Consider the following 21,829-nt stretch of genomic DNA (forward strand, 5'->3'; position numbering starts at 1 on the left):
TAGTACTAATGTATGGATTCAATTACTTTTATTCTAAGCTGTGCAGTTATTGGTTGTTTATTATTTTTTGTTTCTTGTTTAAAATTTCGCTTAAAGCTACTCGAGGGCTGTCTGCGCTAGCCGTCCCTAATTTAGCAAGGTAAGAGTAGAGGAAAGGCAGCTAGTCATCACCACCCACTGCCAACTCTTGGACTACACTTTTACCAACGAATAGAGGGGTTTACCGTAACATTACAACGCTCTCAGGGATAAAAGGGCAAACATGTTTGATGCGACGTGGATTCGAACCCTCGACCTTCGGATTACGAGTCGAACACCTTAACCCACCTGGTCATAGAACCCTTGGTTATAGCGTTGCAAATCCTTAGCCTTACTACTGGTGAATTTTAATAAGGGATAATCAGTAGTTGAAAAAAAAAAAAAAGGCTTAAGATTTTTTTTTCCGCAGCCAAAGATCGTACATGATAATAATGAGGTTCAACGTTTTCCTGGTTTACATTCTTGTCATACAAATTAAAATTTTATACGAACAATTTGTTAAAGGTTTACCAGATACCCTGAGCTTTCAACGTTAAAACAGTATATATTAGCATTAATGAGATTACATATGAATGTTTCTATGTAGTATCTAGCCTGTTTATTTGAGAGCATGGCGTAACAGTATCCAGGGTATACCGTAATGTCATTAATATTATGCTACGTTGGTTCTACGTCTTATTTTTGGATGAAAGATAGGTCAGAAAAAACTGCAAATTGAATTTTAAAATGAACTTTCTAAATATACAAGTAAAATCGATTGCTTCGAATTATTCATAAAATGATTTAGTGTCTTGAAAGCTCGTCTTGAAACATATTCCGTTACTATAATAACGTTTCCGAAAGTACAAGCAGGAGATTGCGATCTCTGTTACGGCCGCTTTCTGTCATGTTTCTCACACATCGCTAAACAAACATCGACATGAACACTGGATAGTTGGGGCGCTGCCAAACCTCCGTAACGTGTCCGAACAGTTTGGCCCAGCATGGCCAGGTGGTTAAGGTATTTGCCTCGTAATCTGAGGGTCTCGAGTTCGAATCCCCGTCGCACCAAGCATGTTCGCCCTTTCAGCCGTGGGTCAATCCCATTATTCATTGATAAAAGAGTAGTCCAAGAGTTGGTGGTGGGTGGTGATGACTAGTTGCTTTCCCTCTAGCCTTACACTGCTAAATTAGGGACGGCTAGCGCAGATAACCCTCGTGTAGCTTTGAGCTAATTATAAACAAACAAACCTAACAGTTTACCTTCATTGTCGTTACAGGTTCCGGTTAATGGGTTTTCATTGGTTGGAAGTTTTGCTTGTATACGGTTATACTAATGTTATGTTGTTTAATGAATATTACGATTCTTAAATATAAGACAGTACTTAAAGATAACAACTTATCTGTGTGTGTTCGTGAGTAAGATATAACCTGTTATTTCTTTAACGTTATATTAATTATTAGTACTGTTTACGCTGTTTAAAATATTTAGTTATATTTTTTAATATTGTACTTTTTTTATTACAGAGATTGTTTGTATTATTGGCTTAGTACACGAACTTAAAACTAACCTGCTTCTTCTGAAGTTGTTAAATCTCGTGAGATATTGTTTGTAAGCACAGTTAACAGCGAGGCTATCCAAAATGCTAATCATTATAACTGACACAGTGGGAACACGATACTTTGTTAGCAATATGCACTAAGAGGTTGGTTTCAGTTTTGCTTTAATCGAAGTAAGTTTCAAGGTTTCTAAACATACAAGGTATAAATAACACGTTTCCTGTGAACAACGTGGTAAATTAAAACATAAAAATTTGATTCTTGTGTTCAAAGTGACTAAAAACAGCCTAAAAACGTGTTTCTTGTCAATAATGTATTTAAAGAGTCAGTCTAAAACGTATTGTTGTCAACAATGTGTGTACAAAGACACAGTTCAAAAAACGTATTTCTTGTTGGTAAAGACTCTGAAACACAGGGTAAAAATATGTAAACAACGTGGCAAGCATTTTCATTTTGTTACATTAGTTTAGGGAAGTATGTTCTACAAGTTCTCATTCGAAATACTTAGGAGTTAGTCTAATAAATAATCTTAGATTTGCAGAAGCCAAGGACTGTTAGCCACAAACTACAAGGTTCTCAATGTCTTCGTATTTGCACAAATGGACCTAAAGCTTCATCACGTTGTACTTACTTTCATTTGTTCGAGTCCCTTCTTTGGCGAACGTCAAGGTGGACGTATGTTTCCTATATACAGGTTTTGTATCACTATTTGGCAAAGACAAATCAGCACAGGCCACACTTTCATTGTTAGTAAGGAAAGAGGGATTCTGCAATCAAAGTAGCACATGCAAATAGTCAAACATTTCTTGTGGGTTATATTGTTAGTTTTAGAATCGTAAATTTACTGAACTAGTTGTTCTTGTTTGATTTTTTTTGTAAAAAATAGATATAAATGCTTGTTACTTATAAATTATAGCAAAACATGTCTGTTGCACATAAGGCAGAACATGAAATGGATTCATTTTGCTTGAGGAACATATTTTTGTGAACGTAAATTAGCTCCACTATAGTAGATATATTTGTATGTCATTCAAGACTATTCAATTTGATAATATCAGATATGTTCATCAATCTTTTGAGATACATATTCCAGAGCAATAGACACTTCTGCAGATCTTTCAGTATTACCCTATTTCACAGTAATAAGTATGTTGTGTTTCTTCTTCAGAACTTGTAGTGCATACCTATGAAAATTCGACATTTTGGCAATAGAACAACAACTTTGACTCTGCAGATAATAACAAAATACTTATTTATTTCAGCTAGCGTTTCGCCGCTGCGTTTTCTCAAGTTTAGTAATACGAGAACTGTTTGACTTGAAAATATTCTGAGCATTGTCAAAAGCACGTTACGAAAGTAATAAGAAATAGGAGAAACATAAGCCGTCTAATAAGCCAATGTGTATTTTTATATCAAACAATGCTTTGAGTACTAGCCCAGGTAAAGCTGCAACGGCGAAACGTTAACTGAAATAAAAAAATTCTGGACGTATTCCCTCTAGCCTTATTGCCGAAAAGGACGTGTTAGAAACACATAATTAAGATTAATAGATATATTCACAGATGATTCAAGACTTCCAGTACTCGTAATAATACACATGTTCACAAATTATTCTAATATTAGCCAAGGATAATTAGCTATGGCTGCAATAATTAAAAGAATAGTCAACATTTATTGAATTCATATAATAGACAAGTAACCTAAAAAAAAACTACTGTATATTTACTCATTTTAACATAATCCCCTAAGTGGTTTAGCTGTTTATTTACAATGCTTTTTGACTTAACTTTACCTTGACTATTTACAATGCTCAAAATCAAAGATGGATCCAACTTAGAAACTCCTTTGTATAGTTTTGAGCTTAACAACAAACATCCCATTTTTACTAATATTGTTTTATCACCGAAGCTTTCCTAATGATCCAAATATTAATACATTTTATCTTTGATAATTATTATTTGATTGTCTGTACGTGAGTGTCTAGTTAACGTAAACGTGAGAAGTGGATTTTTTATTCTCAAGTTTCAGTAAAAACTTACCTTTGTTATGAGTGATTAGTTAACGTAAACATGAGAAGGAGATTTTTCATTCTCATGTTTCAGTAAAACCTTACCTTTGTTATGAGTGACTAGTTAACATAAACATGAGAAGAGGATTTTTCATTCTCATGTTTCAGTAAAAACTTACCTTTGTTATGAGTGACTAGTTAAGGTAAACAAGAGAATGGGATTTTTCATTCTCATGTTTCAGTAAAAACTTACCTTTGTTATGAGTGACTAGTTAACATAAACGTGAGAAGAGGATTTTTCATTCTCATGTTTCAGTAAAACTTACCTTTGTTATGAGTGGCTAGTTAACGTAAACATAAGAAGGAGATTTTTCATTCTCATGTTTCAGTAAAAACTTACCTTTGTTATGAGTGACTAGTTAACATAAACGTGAGAAGAGGATTTTTCATTCTCATGTTTCAGTAAAAACTTACCTTTGTTATGAGTGACTAGTTAAGGTAAACAAGAGAATGGGATTTTTCATTCTCATGTTTCAGTGAAATCTTACCTTTGTTATGAGTGACTAGTTAAGGTAAACGCGAGAATGGGATTTTTCATTCTCATGTTTCAGTAAAAACTTACCTTTGTTATGAGTGACTAGTTAACATAAACGTGAGAAGAAAATTTTTCATTCTCATGTTTCAGTAAAACTTACCTTTGTTATGAGTGGCTAGTTAACGTAAACATAAGAAGGAGATTTTTCATTCTCATGTTTCAGTAAAAACTTACCTTTGTTATGAGTGACTAGTTAACATAAACGTGAGAAGAGGATTTTTCATTCTCATGTTTCAGTAAAAACTTACCTTTGTTATGAGTGACTAGTTAACGTAAACGCGAGAAGGGGATTTTTCACTCTCATGTTTCAGTAAAAACATTCCTTTGTTCTGAGTGACTAGTTAACATAAACGTAAGAAGGGGATTTTTCATTCTCATGTTTCAGTAAAAACTTACCTTTGTTATGAGTGACTAGTTTAACTTAAAGGGGATTTTTCATTCTCATGTTTCAGTAAAAACGTACTTTGTTATGAGTTATTAGTTAACGTAAACATGAGAAAGGAATTTTTTATTCTCATGTTTCAGTAAAACTTACCTTTTTTATGAGTGACTAGTTAACGTAAACATGAGAAGGGAATTTTTCATTCTCATGTTTCAGTAAAAACTTACCTTTGTTATGAGTGACTAGTTAACGTAAACGCGAGAAGGGGATTTTTCATTCTCCTGTTTCAGTAAAAACTTACCTTGGTTATGAGTGACTAGTTAACGTAAACGCGAGAAGGGGATTTTTCATTCTCATGTTTCAGTAAAAACTTACCTTTGTTATGAGTGACTAGTTAACGTAAACGTGAGAATGGGATTTTTCATTCTCATGTTTCAGTAAAAATTTACCTTTGTTATGGGTGACAAGTTAACGTAAACGCGAGAAGAGGATTTTTCATTCATCATGTTTCAGTAAAAACTTACCTTTGTTATGAGTGACTAGTTAACGTAAACGTGAGAAAGGGATTTTTCGTTTTCTTTCAGTAAAAAATTATTTTTGTTATGATGACTAGTTAACGTAAACGCGAGAAGGGGATTTTTCATTCTCATGTTTCAGTAAAAACTTACCTTTGTTATGAGTGACTAGTTAACATAAACGTGAGAAGGGGATTTTTCGTTTTCTTTCAGTAAAAAATTATTTTTGTTATGATAACTAGTTAACGTAAACGCGAGAAGGAGATTTTTCATTCTCATGTTTCAGTAAAAACTTACCTTTGTTATGAGTGACTAGTTAACATAAACGTGAGAAGGGGATTTTTCATTCTCATGTTTCAGTAAAAACTTACCTTTGTTATGAGTGACTAGTTAACATAAACGTGAGAAGGGGATTTTTCATTCTCATGTTTCAGTAAAATCTTACCTTTGTTATGAGTGACTAGTTAACGTAAACGTAAGAATGGGATTTTTCATTCTCATGTTTCAGTAAAAACTTACCTTTGTTATGAGTGACTAGTTAACGTAAACATGAGAAGGGGATTTTTCATTCTCATGTTTCAGTAAAAACTTACCTTTGTTATGAGTGACTAGTTAACATAAACGTGAGAAGAGGATTTTTCATTCTCATATTTCAGTGAAATCTTACCTTTGTTATGAGTGACTAGTTAACGTAAACGTAAGAATGGGATTTTTCATTCTCATGTTTCAGTGAAATCTTACCTTTGTTATGAGTGACTAGTTAAAGTAAACATGAGAGGGTATTTTACCTTTTATTTCAGTTAAAACGTACCTTTATTGTATAGACTAATAAACGATTCACAAGTTTCACATCGGTAGATAAAGAAAACGATAGATAAAGGTGTTTTGTTTAATAAAACATATTTTCCTTATATTTCTACTTGAAAAACACAAGGAATTAGACAGATGAATATTTTTAAAGCTTTTTAGGCAAATTCTGTCAATTAGAACGGACAGAATAGGAAGGTTTGCGGATGTAAGAATGTGTAACGTTATAAATCAGTTTAACTGGTCATGCCATGAAACACTTTATCAATAACGAAACTTCCCTGATAAAACAGTATAAACCATTAATATCTATAACTTTATATGTGTATTTTTGACTCTATTTTAAATCCAACCACAAATCAAAACTTGAAAATTTACGTTGTATTATGTTGAAAAATCCATTGTAGCTTTACTTGTTGTAGCCACGAACTAATGATGACGTCAGAATAACTTGGTTATAAGTTTTTCTTTTTGTTTTTTCATTCTGTTTTATTAAAAATGAACACATTTTCATGTACCACAGAATAATTCGTAATATGGTTCAAAGAATGGTAGGTAAGACAGAAGACAACTTGTAAGGCCAGATGTCCGTGATGTTTATCACATTACTTTCTTATGGTTAGTTTTCTGTTATTTGTAAGTAGAAATTAAGAGACTCGATATATTAGAGACTTAACAACTCATTACATTTTTCCAATCAAAGATTCAGCAAATTGGAGCAACACCTTACATTTTACAGTTTCCTTGTTCTGTTTAGAATGGTTCACAAACTGAGTGAAATTAATGAAACACGTCAATAACAACTTACATGTGCTTGAATTCCAGACAGTTCGTCATTAAATCGTATAACGTCTTACACGTGCATATGTTCCGTGGAGCTCGTGACTGATAATGTGACAACAACAAGTTCCATTTCAATATATTCAAGAGTGATCGTAAGTGAATTGTATCAATAACAATTTCCACGTAACTGTGTTCTGGACAGTTTGCGACTGGTAGTTTGATAATACGTTTACGGTAAATGTTTCTTGGTATATTCTTCTGCCAGATAAGTTTTACAATAACAGTGCTGGAAGGTCTGATGAAAATTATCAAGTTCATTAGAATTAACTGAAGTAAGAATAACTTTAATATGAAATGTCGTCTATAGCGTCTATGCAAAAGTGGATTACAGTAGAAGTTAATTTGATAAGCACTGATTGAGTTGATGGATATCCAGCGACTGCTGAAAATATTGAAGTTTCGTGACTAGATGAATAAGACAGTCTGAAAGCTAATTACTGAAGTGGAAGAAATAGCAATCATGTCTCTGGTTACAAAAACTGAAGACAATGGGAGCCAAGTAGTTTAAAATATGAGTTAGTTAAAAATTATTCTGCTATCCATAGTGTTAATTATTACTGTAATTGTGTTGTTCTGAATTACAAACATTGAAAACTTTCAAGAGGTGATAAAATTTAGGTAAAGACAGGGAGAATAGAAATAACACACACATGGATTATTGAACAGAAATAACACACACACACATGGACTAGTGAACAGAAATAACACACACACACACATGAACTAGAGAAAAGAAATAACACACACAAATGGACTAGTGAACAGAAATAACACACACACATGGACTACTGACCAGAAATAACACACACATGGACTATTGAACAGAAATAACACACACACATGGACTAGTGAACAGAAATAACACACACACATGGACTAGTGAACAGAAATAACACACACATGGACTATTGAACAGAAATAACAACACACATGGACTATTGAACAGAAATAACACACACACACATGGACTAGTGAACAGAAATAACACACACATGGACTAGTGAACAGAAATAACACACACATGGACTATTGAACAGAAATAACGCACACACACATGGACTAGTGAACAAAAATAACAAACACACATGGACTAGTGAACAGAAATAACACACACACACATGAACAAGTGGTCTGAACTTAAAGGAAATATCAGCATCACAAGTGTGAAAAAAATGTTCTGTGCGTACAGAAAACAAAAACAACACAGCAAAGAGTAAGTGTTCTCTACGTACAGAAAACAAAAACAACACAGTAGAGACTAAGTGTTCTGTACGTACAGGAAACAAAGACAACACAGTAGATACTAAGTGTTCTGTACGTACAGGAAACAAAAACAATACAGTAGAGTCTAGGTGTTCTGTAAGTACAGGAAACAAAACAACACAGTAGAGTCTAGGTGCTCTGTACGTACAGGAAACAAAAACAACACAGGATAGACTAAGTGTTCTGTACGTAATGGAAACAAAAACAACACAGTAGAGACTAAGTGTTCTGTACGTACAGGAAACAAAGACAACACAGTAGATACTAAGTGTTCTGTACGTACAGGAAACAAAAACAATACAGTAGAGTCTAGGTGTTCTGTAAGTACAGGAAACAAAACAACACAGTAGAGTCTAGGTGCTCTGTACGTACAGGAAACAAAAACAACACAGGATAGACTAAGTGTTCTGTACGTAATGGAAACAAAAACAACACAGTAGAGACTAAGTGTTCTGTACGTATAGGAAACAAAGACAACACAGTAGATATTAAGTGTTCTGTACGTACAGGAAACAAAAACAATACAGTAGAGTCTAGGTGTTCTGTAAAGTACAGGAAACAAAACAACACAGTAGATATTAAGTGTTCTGTACGTACAGGAAACAAAAACAATACAGTAGAGTCTAGGTGTTCTGTAAAGTACAGGAAACAAAACAACACACTAGAGTCTAGGTGCTCTGTACGTACAGGAAACAAAAACAACACAGGATAGACTAAGTGTTCTGTACGTAATGGAAACAAAAACAACACAGTAGAGACTAAGTGTTCTGTACGTACAGGAAACAAAGACAACACAGTAGAGACTAAGTGTTCTCTACGTACAGAAAACAAAAACAACACAGTAGAGACTAAGTGTTCTCTACGTACAGAAAACAAAAACAACACAGTAGAGACTAAGTGTTTTGTACGTACAGAAAACAAAAACAACACAGTAGGAACTAGGTGCTCTGTAAGTACAGGAAACAAAACAACACAGTAGAGTCTAGGTGCTCTGTACGAACAGAAAACAAAAACAACACAGTATAGACTAAGTGTTCTGCACGTAATGGAAACAAAAACAACACAGTATAGACTAAGTGTTCTGCACGTAATGAAAACAAAAAGAACACAGTAGAGTCTAGGTGCTCTCTACGTACAGAAAACAAAAACAACACAGTAGAGACTAAGTGTTCTGTACGTACAGGAAACAAAGACAACACAGTAGATACTAAGTGTTCTGTACGTACAGGAAACAAAAACAATACAGTAGAGTCTAGGTGTTCTGTAAATACAGGAAACAAAACAACACAGTAGAGTCTAGGTGCTCTGTACGTACAGGAAACAAAAACAACACAGGATAGACTAAGTGTTCTGTACGTACAGGAAACAAAGACAACACAGTAGATACTAAGTGTTCTGTACGTACAGGAAACAAAAACAATACAGTAGAGTCTAGGTGTTCTGTAAGTACAGGAAACAAAACAACACAGTAGAGTCTAGGTGCTCTGTACGTACAGGAAACAAAAACAACACAGGATAGACTAAGTGTTCTGTACGTAATGGAAACAAAAACAACACAGTAGAGACTAAGTGTTCTGTACGTACAGGAAACAAAGACAACACAGTAGATACTAAGTGTTCTGTACGTACAGGAAACAAAAACAATACAGTAGAGTCTAGGTGTTCTGTAAGTACAGGAAACAAAACAACACAGTAGAGACTAGGTGATCTGTACGTATAGGAATCAAAAACAACACAGGATAGACTAAGTGTTCTGTAAGTAATGGAAACAAAAATAACACAGTAGGGACTAGGTGTTCTGTACGTACAATAAACAAAAACAACACAGTAGAGACTAGGTGTTCTCTACGTACAGGAAATATTATCGTACGAATGGTTTAGTAGTTTCAGAAACACATTAGGTAGAAAGTAAAAAGTAAGAACTAACTTTTATGTAACAAAAAAAGGTAAAGCTGGCACAAGTGTTGTATAACAAATATTTACACGTAGAAAGTAAAAAATAATATTATGAATTCTGAGTTTTGTGATTTTGCGTAATTTACTCAATTCGTTGAGAAATATAATATGCTTTAGAAATAGATATCATTGTCAATACATTTTCACCAAAGATTAACTGTTATTTTAGTAAGGAAAGACCATGAAACAACTTACCCCTTTGGGTCTTTTCTGGTGAAAGGTCATATTCTCGTACATCGGCTTGTTTTCTGTTTCAGCCACCGGTGATCCGTTCTCCTTTCTATTTGCGTTTTGGTACACAGGGTCACAATCGTAAGTTTTCTTTTTTGGACTGCCAGAGCCTGATACAAAAAACAAAAGTCACACTAGTTTTGAAATAAAACACATTTTACATTAGTATTTCAGGAATACGCGTCTTCTTCATCAGAAATCCGTTAGAAAATTCCAAAACTATGTTATAGTTTGTTTAGAAGCCACATTGGCTTTTTTAAACAAGAGTACTTTACGAAATTAGTACTAGAATCCTGTGTCTATGGACTGGCCACTAAACCATGCCACAGGGAACTTCCTTCCCATTAAAATACAAGAACCATATGTCTAGATACCAAGTTACAAGGATTTTGTGATACATTAATTTATAGCACTTATATTAATGTCGCTAATTCAGTTACCTAATGTGATAAGAGAGTTAATATAAATATGTTTGTATTAGAGATGACTGTTAACACAGCCATTTTCCAATTGGAATATGGCAGCTGTCACTTTGCGGTAAGATTAATAATGCACATGTTCTCATTAAAAAGTGACGTTTGTCACTAAACAAGAAAATTAACGTAAACAAATTTTCATTAACATACGACAACTACTATTATGAGTGAGAACTGAGACAGCTACATATGTATTAACATATGTTAGCTGTTACTACATGTTTGGTTCGTTTTGACTTTCGCGCAAAGCTACACGATGGCTATCTGCGCTGGACGTCCCTAATTTAGCAGTGTAAGACTAGAAGGAAGGCAGCTAGTCATCACCACCCACCGCCAACTCTTGGGCAACCATTTTACCGACGAATAGTGGGATTGACCATCGCATTATAACGTCCTTACGGTTGAAAGGGGCGAGCACGTTTGGTGTGACGGGAATTCGAACCCGCGACCCTCAGGTGACGAGTCGATTGCCTTAACCCATCTGGCCATGCCGGGCCTCTTACTATATATGATGAATAAAACAGCATATTAAGTTGTTATTTCAAATGAAATTAACTGGTTTTCCTCATACTGATTAATGAAAAATAATTTCGGTAAGTGAAGTATGTCTTACACATGCAAACCAGAATTACAAAAACAAGTATTAAGTCATCATATCTGAAACTTTATATTTTTTCAAATCTGAAGAGAAATAATTATTAAAAACAGAGAAGTGTTCTAATATTCACATGATAACAAGACCATATTTTACTAAGATCACGACATTAATATATTATAGTCTCTTAACAAACCCACGATATGAATAACACTGCAAGTTTTTACCAAACCCATGATGTGAATAATATGACAAATGTTCACAATCTAAATAAAATTGTAATTTTTAATAAACTCGTGTTGTAAATAACATAAGATATTTATATAGATCTATAAAAATATTATACTTCTGTCTATTGTATAACCATGTAACTATTTCGCAGAGTGTGGACGGATCTTCACCATAATTGGTGTAGATGTTCATTAGGTCCATTCAGAGATATATACAAATCAGTTTTTACTTATAAACATTTTTACCGCTATTTCTCTCTCTTTAGCTGTTTCCTTACTAAATTTCGGATAGAGGTCAATGGGTCCATGGAGAAATACACACAAATTATCAGCTTTTGATTTTGTGTGTTACAGTTTATACTGGCGTTTCTTACAATTACAAGTAAGGGAAGCAGCTTAAGTTCTAAGACAACCTTTCATTAACCATGAATTCTCCTGAACGATGGCTACACCACCTGGTAGTATAATAATTTTATAATAAATACACAGTGTGATTAAGGTTAAACTTTCGCAAGCTCACGATGTGGACAATATTAAATTAATTTACTGAACCCATGTTATGAATAACACAAAAATGTTTACTAAACCTATGAAGTGAATAACATGGCAATTTCTACTAAACCCGCTATGTGAATAGTAGACAACTTGGAAAATATTAAATATATCTTACTCGAGTCTAGACGGAGATATTGATTGATTATTAAGTCAGTTAATCAGTTAGTTCAGCACTACACATTTTGGAAGTTCTGTTATCAAAAATGTAATGAAAATGTGAGAATTGCTGTACCTATGACAAAATTAGCAAGTGGATATTTATTTATAATGTTAGTTCAATTTTTAATTACATAGAGCTTGTGAAACTTGTGGTACTTATACTTGAATAAATAAATCGCTTTCATTATAATTAAGTGAACTAAATTTTCCATTGTATTTTTTATTGAATAATCCAAACAACTCGCCTAACAATAAAATTGTATTTCCTCGTCAGGATACAAATAGCACAAGATAAAAGGACTGAACTCTCAAAGAACTATCACGATAAAGGAAAACAAAGACCCAAAGTAAACACAGAGTAATGTCAGGTCTTTAATTAAAGACTATTGTATTTATTACACGTGCGGTGCATATACTTTATACAAAATGGCGTTTCAGACAAGGTCTTATACTCTGTAAATAACTGTTAACATGCCTATAAACGAATCCTATTTCTAATTACAGAGTATTAGGTTCTTGTTTGTAATACAGTCTAATGAAAATAAAATATGTTTTTAATGAAGAATAAAAAAACTTGAGAATTTGGCTTCTGTACATAAGGAATTTTGCTTTACCGCGACCATTTGTATAAAATTCATTTCAAAATCATATTGCGGAGGTGTAATAGTTATATTGTTTGGTGTCATGTTACAGCTCTCGTCATATGCTTTTCCTAATAAACACACACTCATAGTTATTTAATTATACGCATATAGTTCAGTCATTAGTATTACGACCTGGCATGACCAGATGGCTCTGAGGGAAAAGGGCAAATGCGAAGAGTTGAAAGAAATAAACAGAAATTACAGTTTGAAATAGGGTACATAAAGACATATTATGTTCTTTAATGATACTATTTATCAGTAAGTCACAACGACCAGTCAGTTAGTGACTAAAGGGACTACATGTGAGATTTGGAGATTTTTCAAAGAAAGCCGGCCCATGGACAGGTGGTTATGGTGCTCTCAGAGTAGAGAGTTCGCTTTTCCTTCAAACCAAACATGCTCGCCTTTTCAGCCGTGGGAGCGTTATAATGTTACAGTCAATCCTACTATCCGTTGGTAAAAGAGTAAACTAGCACAGATAGTTCTCGTGTAGCTTTGCGCGATTTAAAGAAAAACAACAGACGAACATAAGTATTATGTTCAGAACTGAAATAAGAACACAGGATAATGTGTCCATTCTCCTGATATCAATGAACAAGAATGTCCAATATGGCGTACACAAAACAATAGTTAATAAGGGTGCATTACACAGTGCTGCGTAAAGCTTACATAAAAAACGTTAAGACCTGCATACGATAATGGAGTTTCCTTCAAGTTGATAGTTGAAGTAATATACTGTGAGTTTATATCTGATTATACTCTACAAGTAATCTATATCTGATTATACTCTAAAAGTAATCTTGACATACACTTCAGATTCTCCAGACGTTGGTTTACCTTAGTCGAAGTTTTCTTTTAATCTACCAGTTCCAATCAGCCGTTCTCTTTCCAACATGATTAATGACATTTAATATGTAATATCTTATTCTATAAATTCATCTCTGTTAACTTTCTCGTTGGCTTTTCTTTGTTTCGTGCTCTTTGTTCCAAGAAGTTCAAGTTCTGATGCTAAATTGCCGTCTTGTGGACAATAATTCCGTAGTTATAGACTGTGAATCTATTTGAAACTGGTTTAGCCTTCCATCTGTATTTTAATTTGAAGCCCGTTATTATTATATATTCTACTTCAGTTCATCTATTCTCAAATCATGTACAGAGAAGGTTATTTCCAATACTATTGTTGCTGAAACTTTATGACGACCCATTTTTTTGCATCAATCCGTCATTGTGTTTCGTCTTTTGAAACGAATTTCCTGTTTTCATCACCAGATCAAGTCAAACAAGTTGTAAACTGCTTTCTTTGGATGAAGTACTTCTTGTTTCAACTGAAACAGATAGAGTAGTTTTCTTTATGATACTGTATTATTGGTTTCATATCAATATTTGATCCGCCAATCTCATACATAATGTCCATGTTTCCTACATAGAGTTGTTTTGTTGATATCCTTTGGAGACTATTTGTATATTTATTAATATTTTTTTTGCAGTTATGGACTGTATGCTCTTTTAAGTTGCAAATGATTTCATGTGATTTAATTATTTCATTCTGAATAAATAATTGTTTTTTCTTCTTGTTACTCCAAGTTCCGCTACATTCCATCAAAGGAAGTTCATGTTTCTACATTATTTGGTGTGAAAATCTCATAATTATTAGATAGTGTCTTTAGTTGTTTATGTGCAACGTTAAAAAAAATTACCTCCATTTTCTAACTGAATAAACTTCTCTAAGTATTTGAGCCTAATTTTCATATCCTGGTTCACTCTGGTATTTATAAATTGGATACATACCAACAAATCCATCTTTTTACGTAAAGCATTAGGATAGGATAACTGGGTGCATAATTTTACATATTCAGTCCAAGTATCATTCATTCATCCCAAGTCTGCTCCTAAACACTTATTTACATTTTTTTAAGAGTCCAAATCTATTTCATAAGGTGGCCACCAATTCCTGAAATTTTTATGGTTTTTTGCTGGAATATTGCGTATTTTTGGTAAAGCTGGTCCTTTCCGATATACAACAAGATGAATAGCATGTTTCTCACTGCTCCATCCATTCACTTTTGAAATTATTTTAAACTGGGCCCAATAATTCTCCCATGGCAATTTTCTAAAATAATTTAATGGTTTCATCACTGTGCAATGTTTTTTAACTGGGCTGCTATATTTCGTAATCTGGTGAATAAACAGAGTAGCTGGAGTGGTTCATGAAGGCCCTAAAGTTACAAGTGGCAAAACAGTAATGGTGTAGACCAGAATGGTTATCCAATTTAATATTGTGTAGCTAATGATGTTTACAGTTAAAGTTATTGAGCAGATGGCTAGAGACCACACCTGGTTTGAACTATGCATATGACAGTTAAGTTTTCAGAGGTTTCATACTGATATTTATGTCTTTTTTTTTGTTTCTGTGGCTTCTTCAGTTTTATTGTTATAATCCGTCAGCACATCTTCAGTCCTCTTTCCATTATTCTTCTGTACACACCCTATAGTTTTATCCAGTTTTAATCTGTACACTTTCTAAAGTTTTTCAACTTCAGCACGTGCATTTTATATATTATCCTTCATCAAACTGATCTGGCTTCACAATTTTGGCAAGTCTTGTATCATGTTATTTTATTTACTCCCAAATACATGTTTCCTTGTTCATTATTTTATTGTAATAATTTACTCTTTAATTTTGATTTTTTTTGCGTGATTATATCATTTTAATTAGAGTTTAAATATCTCATTTCTTGCATGTCGTTTGTTTCCTTTGAGTCAGGATTCTACTTTGTCTTCACCAAATTAACTCCGCTTCTGACACCAGTGTTGTATAATGGTTTTTATTGTTTGATGGGTTACCTTGGATTGTTTGGTAAAATGTATAGTGCTAAGTTTAGTGTAGATATGATTAAATAATATTTATTTCTTGTTTAACATATTTTACAATCATTTTAATCAAAGTTCAACAGTGAATGCTAATACAACAAGTTCACTTACATGCTGATTTCTCGTGTTCTATTTAACATATTGCGTATTCCTTATTATTTCATTAATTTTTGTTAAGCAAAAATCAACACAACTAGCTATCAGTGCTGTGTCTAGAGTCATTATTAAAATCCAATTTTAACCATTATAGATCCTCTAGAGTTCAACTAAGCCACCAGGGGATTACTTCATTGAGACTAAACATTTAATTTCCCAAAATTGAACTAATTGACAAACAACTCGCTATAACAGTCTCTATGTAACTTACTGAAATACCCAAAAATCTGTAATAGTCTTTTGTCTTGCATTTTCTACTTTTCAAACTATTCTAATATTTGGAAAATCCACTTGCCTAATTTTGGTTTAAATCTCATTTCAGTCAAGTAAAAATATAAATGTCTAAACTTTTAACTAAATAACTAAAACCATAGCCTACAATAATATATCATAACTAAATAATATATTGACAAGCGAAATGATAAAAGTGTCTTAATTATCGAAAATAATAATTCCTATATAAAAAATACTGTGCTCAATGTTTCCTTCTCCTCCACTGAGGTTTTGGAACTAACAAATATTCTCGCCTCAGTGTTTATGTGAATTATTATCAAATCAAAACTGTCGTGTAATCTAGTGTATGCAATAAAACGTTTTTGTTTGTCGAACGCTTCCTTATCTTTGGGAGGCCTGAACTAATTTTGATTAATCAACCATAATAATGCTGCATCTGTGAATAACGTCAGGAAAGATCCCATATATGAATAAAGGAAATGTGGTATTAGTATTTTATAAAATACGTATGATATGAACAAACGTATTTAAAATGAGTGAATGTATATTTCTTGTCTTTCACTCAAGTAGTTAAGCCTGAATAATAGTTGATTGTACAAAATGTAGCGCAAAGATAAAGAACTGAATGCGATCCCAAGTATATCAGACGAACAAGGACAAGCAGAACATTGGAGAAGAAATAACACATAACACTTAATTATGCTGATATGCTGTAAAAACCAATTGATTAAATCTTTAACGAGAGAATACCCAGTGTCTTTATTAATAAGGCCCAGCATCTAATCTTGGCCAACACCAACATACAAATTGACCCTCTTAGGAATCCCCTGCAAACAACAGGAAATTAGCGATGAAAACAAATGAGTAAATACTAACTAGATTTTATATAGAGTAAAGAGGAAATACTGAGTAATAATTAATTGTATATAATTGTATAATCAACTAAAACTTAGCAAAGAGTAGCATCCTATCGCCACATTTACCACAGCAAATCAAAATCTGCTTTCTATGGAAATGCCTAGTTATCCAAAGTGAAAATCAGTTTTCTATAAGAATTTCAAGCAATTTAACGTCTTTTATTTAAGAATTCTTAGTTACAGAAAGTGAAAATCAATTTTCTATAGGAATGTATTCAGGAAAGAATAGTTAATTTAGCATCATGACTTTATATAAATTCAACAAAGGTGTGATAAAATCAAGATATGTTTAAGTCTTAAAAATCGAAGAACGAGCTGACAGTAAGATGTGGCATTAAAGTACCATTAAGGTTAGGCCTAGTCAGGTGGTCAAGTCACTCGAATCGTAAAATGAGAGTTAGAATCCTAGTCATATCAAACATGCTCGCCTTTTCACCCCTGGAGCGATATAAACTAATGGTCAATCCCACTATTCGTTCGTAAAAGAGTAGCCCAAAATTTGGCAGTGGGTGGTGATGATTAGCGGCCTTTCTTCAAGCCTTGCACTGCTAAATTAGGGATTGCTAGCGCAGATAGCCCTTGTGTAGCTTTGCGCGAAATTAAAAAAAATTCAAACATCCTCAAAAACAAAATTAACATTAGATTTAAACTTCTAATGTTTTTGTCTCAGAAAAAAAAAAGAATCACTGTCGGTTGTTTATCTTACTTCCGGCATAAAATTTAACATAAAGAAATCGACTTATACTACTGTCGCTTTCAGCGGTATGAGTAACACATTGAATATCGTTCACTTGAAATAATCTGAAGAAAACATTACTTATGGAGGTTTTAATAATCAAGGACTACTGTTTTAGCTTGGGTAAAAATTATATTTACGAAAGAGCATCCATAATGCAAACTGGGCGCACTGGGAACACATCAGATAAAGTTTCATCTCACATTCATTATTTACATGCTTTAACACTACGTTTCGTATTTTCTAAACATTATTACGCTTTTTAAATACGTTATGGTCCACATAACTAAAAATGTACATACTGTATATTTGTTTTTCTGGTTATTCTGTACTAACGTAATACTACAGACAAGCACCACACGATAAAATATCATTTTAACAAATAACTCGTTTAATACTAGCTTTCAAACAGAGCAAGCTACTCACTAAGATCAAAACTAATTAACTCAATCCTGTAACACGTAATTAGATATATTGCTCTTACAGTGTTGACTTTAAAGTCAGGCTTGTCATGGCTAGGTGGTTAAGACCCTCGACTCGTAATATGAGGGTCGCGGGTTCGAATCCCCGTTATATAAAACATGCTTGCCCCCTTCAGCCGTTGGAGCGTTATAAAGTGACGGTCAATCTCAATATTCATTGGCAGAAGAGTAGCCCAAGTGTTGGCGGTGGGTGGTGATGAGTAGCTGCCTTCCCTCTAGTCTTACACTGCTAAATTAAGAACAGATAGCACCTCGTGTAGCTTGGCGCGAAATTCGAACAAATATAAAACTATAACGTCTAACATGCCCTTGTGATCAAGACACTCGATTCGTAACCTACACATTGCGGGTTCGCATCCTGTCAATAAACATGCTTTCAATTATGGGAGAGTTATAAACTGGCCGTCAATCACACTATGTTTTGGTAAAAGAGTAGCCCAAGAGTTAGTGATGCGTAGTGTTGACGACTTACTTTACTTCTAGTATCTCACTTTAAAATGTATCTCACGTAGGTAGCCCTCGTGCAGCTTTGCACAAAAATTAAACACGCAGAGAAAGTTTTAAGTTAGTCCTAAACCCTGTAATAAGCTATCAGTGCAAAATTGATCTGTATAAGAAAATAGAACACTAGCGATATAATAATAAAACAAACAACCAATGAAGGTAACATTCACGAAGTTATAGAATATACCGAAGTATGGAACACATAAAAACTTGATGTGGCTTTGCTATAACAAAACACACAACACACTCACATAAAAACTAGTTATTTATTTCATGTACTGTTAGATAATAGAGAGCGCTCTACGCAGGGATAACACGAGCGCCCGCATTAAAGTAATACAAAATTCATCTGTTTTTTTACTCTGTAATAATTCACCAGAAACTAGATATGAAGAACTATCTGCACAGACGTTCTATCTCCGATGAATACGCCACCTGTTAGCCGTGTAGAGCATTCCAAGGTCGACAATTGGCTCATAGCCAAAACAAATATTTCTTATTTTCATTCGTCATCCCCTTTCTTTTAAAGGCTCAGCAGCTACCTGGTTCTAACAGTTTGTTTTTGTATTTCTTTGTTTTTTGTATTTCGTGCAAAGCTACACGAGGACTATATGCGCTAGCCGTCCCCAATTTAGAAATGTAAGACTAAATGAAGGCACCCACCCCCCATCCCAACTCTTGAGGAGCTCTTCTACCAACGAATAGTGGGATTGAGCGTCATATTATAACGCCTCCACGAATGAAAGGACGAGCATGTTTGGTGCGACAGGGATTCGAACCCACGATCCTCAGATTACGAGTCGAGTACCCTAACCACCTGATCATGACAGGCATTTCTAATAGTAATTACAATTATATCAACATTTGATTGAACAAAATATTCTTCACGATCCATAACTACTTATTTGATTATTGTTCTATGCAAAATATATAAAACTTCAGAATACACTTTATAAACTAGTAACCCAAGTCCGCCAACAAACGCACCTATACAGACAAGTATAAGGGAAAAAAAATTATCGCTGAATAAAAAAGCTGTGTGGAGCTGACTAATGAAAAGGAACCAATCAAGTCAGGGACGGAAGTGGACATATTTATTGATTGGTTAATGATCATATACTAGAATAAGACATTTAAACTTTACCTAAACAACAAAATTCCCACATTACTGGCTTCCTCACTGGTAAAACAAACAGAACGAAAAGTGTTACTCTATTGTAAAGTGGTCATAAAACTAGAATTATAAAACTAACTAAAGGAAAAGGTATAATGATGAAAGTTGAGTTTACATTGAAACTTACTATAAACAAAGTGGGGAAGCCAGTAAGTTATATATGTTATTCTCCATGTAAAGTCGAGACAACTTGGTCTGCTAAGTAATCGTTAACTGTTCAAGTAATAAGCCTACTTACATCTCTACCTTGTTTGGTTCTTTTTTCTTAAGTTTATTCGTCACCCCTACATAGTTTTTTGAATTGTTTCTTACACTTGTTTAGTTTTTACTGAATGACGTCACCTTAGTTCAACCAGATCATTACACACTAATCTTTAACAATGTCTTATGAGCAATAAATATCCATTAAATGGCCCCTATAGTGCAACAAAATTAGCTGTAGATCCATTTAACAGGAAGATTCAAATGATATCTCAAACACTAATGTTTATGAGTATACAAATTAATAATAGATAACTAATGAAATTAATTAAAGAACCATTCAATAAATAGCAGAAATAACAATGTTCTTATTATAATCAATTTAAACGTATCAGAAATGAAATTAATATACTAAACGTACTAAGACGTGTTAATCAAACACAACTAATCCGACTGTAATTGACTTATATCAATTCTAAAAACACACGGAACGATTTAAGTTAAATTACTGGTAATGACCGAAAGCTACATCAAGGATACGACAAGGCTTAACAAATAATAATAGTCGTAAAAGGAAGTATTTTGTTTTAATACATGTGGTTATATTAAGTAACATCATAATCCAAGGCTGACTCTATGAATGCTTTTGACTAGTTATTTAGATCAGAACCGTCAACTCAAATACGGGTCCTATATAAGTTACTACATCTTTAAACTGCATCAAAAATGGCAGCACTGTTTGATGTAACTAGAAAACCAATTGTTTCGCCCTTGTAAAATGAATTTTAAATTCTATTGGCTTGAACTGAAAGTTAATAGACCTACAATTTGAGGCTCGATCAACGTGGCTGTCAAGATTTAGAAGGCATGTTAAGCAGCTCTGCGTTTAAAGAAATAAAGAAACCTTAAATTCAACAATTCGAATCCTCAGGGCCCGTCATGGCTAGGTGGTTAAGGCACTCGACTCGTAATCTGAGGGTTGCGAGTTCAAATTCCAGTCACATCAAACATGCTTGCCCCATTCAGCCGTGGGGGCGTTATAATGTTATGGTCAATCCCACTACTCGTTAGCGCAGTAATAGCCCAAGAATTGGCGGTGGGTGGTGATGAGTAGCTGCCTTCCCTCTTGTCTTACACCACCTAATCAGGGACGGCTACCGCAGATAACCCTCGTGTAGCTTTGCGTGAAATTCAAAACAAACCAATCTATGAGCTAAAAGTTTTAACTTGAAAAAAAACAACAAAAAATAAATAAAACAATGAGCCGATCTACGAGCCGTTCACCCGACGATGAAAGTTCCCAAAGCCATTTGATGTGTTTCATCGAATAGTATTACAACTTAATATTACCAAGCATATTTCAGTCTTTGTGTTTACCTAAACTAGGGTCTCATCCCTAACAGAAACATTCTGTAGAAGGATATTTCTTTAATGCACCAGCTTGTAACACAATATAACAATGCACTGCTGAATGATATTTTTAATACTTTGATTTATAGTACAGATGTTCATTGTAAAAATATATTGCTTGATAGATTTCGTTTCTCTACAATACGTAAATATAACGTAGAAGAATGTTGTTTAATATACCTCATTGTTCAACAGTACAGTAGTCTGCTGCACAAGTATGTTGTTTAATATGTCACATTGTTTTTCAGTTTACAAACATCCTGTATACTGATACTGTTTAATATATCACATTGTTCCACAGTACAAG

General features: G+C 33.7%; 1 protein-coding gene across 2 annotated transcripts in view; it reads right to left on the minus strand.

Annotated features, from left to right (window-relative positions):
- Positions 1 to 21,829, minus strand: part of LOC143240531 (hemicentin-1-like) — a 173,883-nt gene that overhangs the window by 12,371 nt on the left and 139,683 nt on the right. For both annotated transcript variants that reach the window (XM_076483116.1, XM_076483117.1), the window contains one exon: positions 10,143 to 10,288. In XM_076483116.1, coding sequence (XP_076339231.1) covers positions 10,143 to 10,288 — 146 coding nt within the window. The remainder of the gene's footprint in view (positions 1 to 10,142; positions 10,289 to 21,829) is intronic.

This window comes from Tachypleus tridentatus, chromosome 13 (assembly GCF_004210375.1).
Source record: "Tachypleus tridentatus isolate NWPU-2018 chromosome 13, ASM421037v1, whole genome shotgun sequence".
NCBI classification, from domain to species: Eukaryota; Metazoa; Arthropoda; class Merostomata; order Xiphosura; family Limulidae; genus Tachypleus; species Tachypleus tridentatus.